The sequence below is a fragment of the Orbicella faveolata genome, unplaced genomic scaffold (assembly GCF_042242905.1).
Source record: "Orbicella faveolata isolate gen_17 unplaced genomic scaffold, um_ofav_v1 contig_25, whole genome shotgun sequence".
NCBI lineage: Eukaryota > Metazoa > Cnidaria > Anthozoa > Scleractinia > Merulinidae > Orbicella > Orbicella faveolata.
In genome coordinates, this window is record NW_028301553.1 from 27937501 (window position 1) to 27938481 (window position 981).

The 981-nt window shown below is 43.2% G+C and overlaps 1 protein-coding gene across 1 annotated transcript in view; it reads right to left on the reverse strand.

The window, feature by feature from the left end:
• LOC149109749 (uncharacterized) overlaps positions 1 to 117 on the reverse strand; it is a 3634-nt gene extending 3517 nt beyond the window's left edge. The window contains exon 1 of the mRNA XM_089294667.1: positions 70 to 117. Coding sequence (XP_089150793.1) covers positions 70 to 117 — 48 coding nt within the window. The remainder of the gene's footprint in view (positions 1 to 69) is intronic.
• Between the last annotated feature and the right edge of the window lie 864 nt (positions 118 to 981).

Below are 981 nucleotides of genomic sequence, written 5' to 3' on the forward strand. Positions count from 1 at the left end.
GAATCAACAACAACAACAACAACAACAACAACAAAAAACAAAAAAAAAACACCAGGAAGATATACTTACACTAGAAGTCATTTGCGTTCCCTCGTGGGGTGAGAGATTCTCGCCCATATCAACTTTCTTTCTCTCGTAAGTTCACGCGCGTTTAGAGATGAACCACACTCGCGTTTTAGGTGCAGGGATCCCAAGCAATGCTTACCTAACTTTATAAAGATGCTACTTTTAGCCCTCCCCCAAATCTACACACGTGTATTTCACTTGTAGAAAACTATTGATTTGCACAGTGTTTGGGTTGGAGATTCTCGCCCATATCACCTTTCTCTTCTCTCGTTAGTTCTCGCGCGTTTAGAGATGAGCCACATTCGCGTTTTAGGTGCGGGGATCCCAACCAGTGCTTACCTAACTTTTTAAAGACGCAACTTTTAGCCTTCACCCAAATCTCACTTTTGGAAGTCTATCGATTTGGACATTGCTTAAAGTCGCTGAGACCGGGTTACACGCAGCGTGATTTTGACCAAATTTGGGTCGATTTTCAGAGCTTCGGTGATATTTCCGAGTCCCAGGGACTCAAAGCTAATTCGATGAGACTTTGCTTTTCAGTGAATTGGACAGAGGAAAAATTTTTGAACGCTTGGTTATGAGCAGTCTGGCCGAAATATAGCTACTTAGTGACTAGAAAGTCGCCGAGACTGCGCTACCCGCAGGGTGATTTTAACTAACTTTGGGTTTATTTCTAGGATTTTAGGGGATATTTCCGAGTCCCAGGGACTCTAAACTAATTCGAGAAGACTTTGGTTTCTAGTGAAATGGACAGAGGAAAAATTTGTAAACGCTTCGTTATCAGCAGTCTGGCCAAAATATAGCCACTTAGTGACTAGAAAGTCGTCAAGACCGGGCTACGCGCAGCGTGATTTTGACCAAGTTTGGGTCGATTTCCAGGAACTTGAGCGATATTTTCGAGTCTCAGGGACTCTA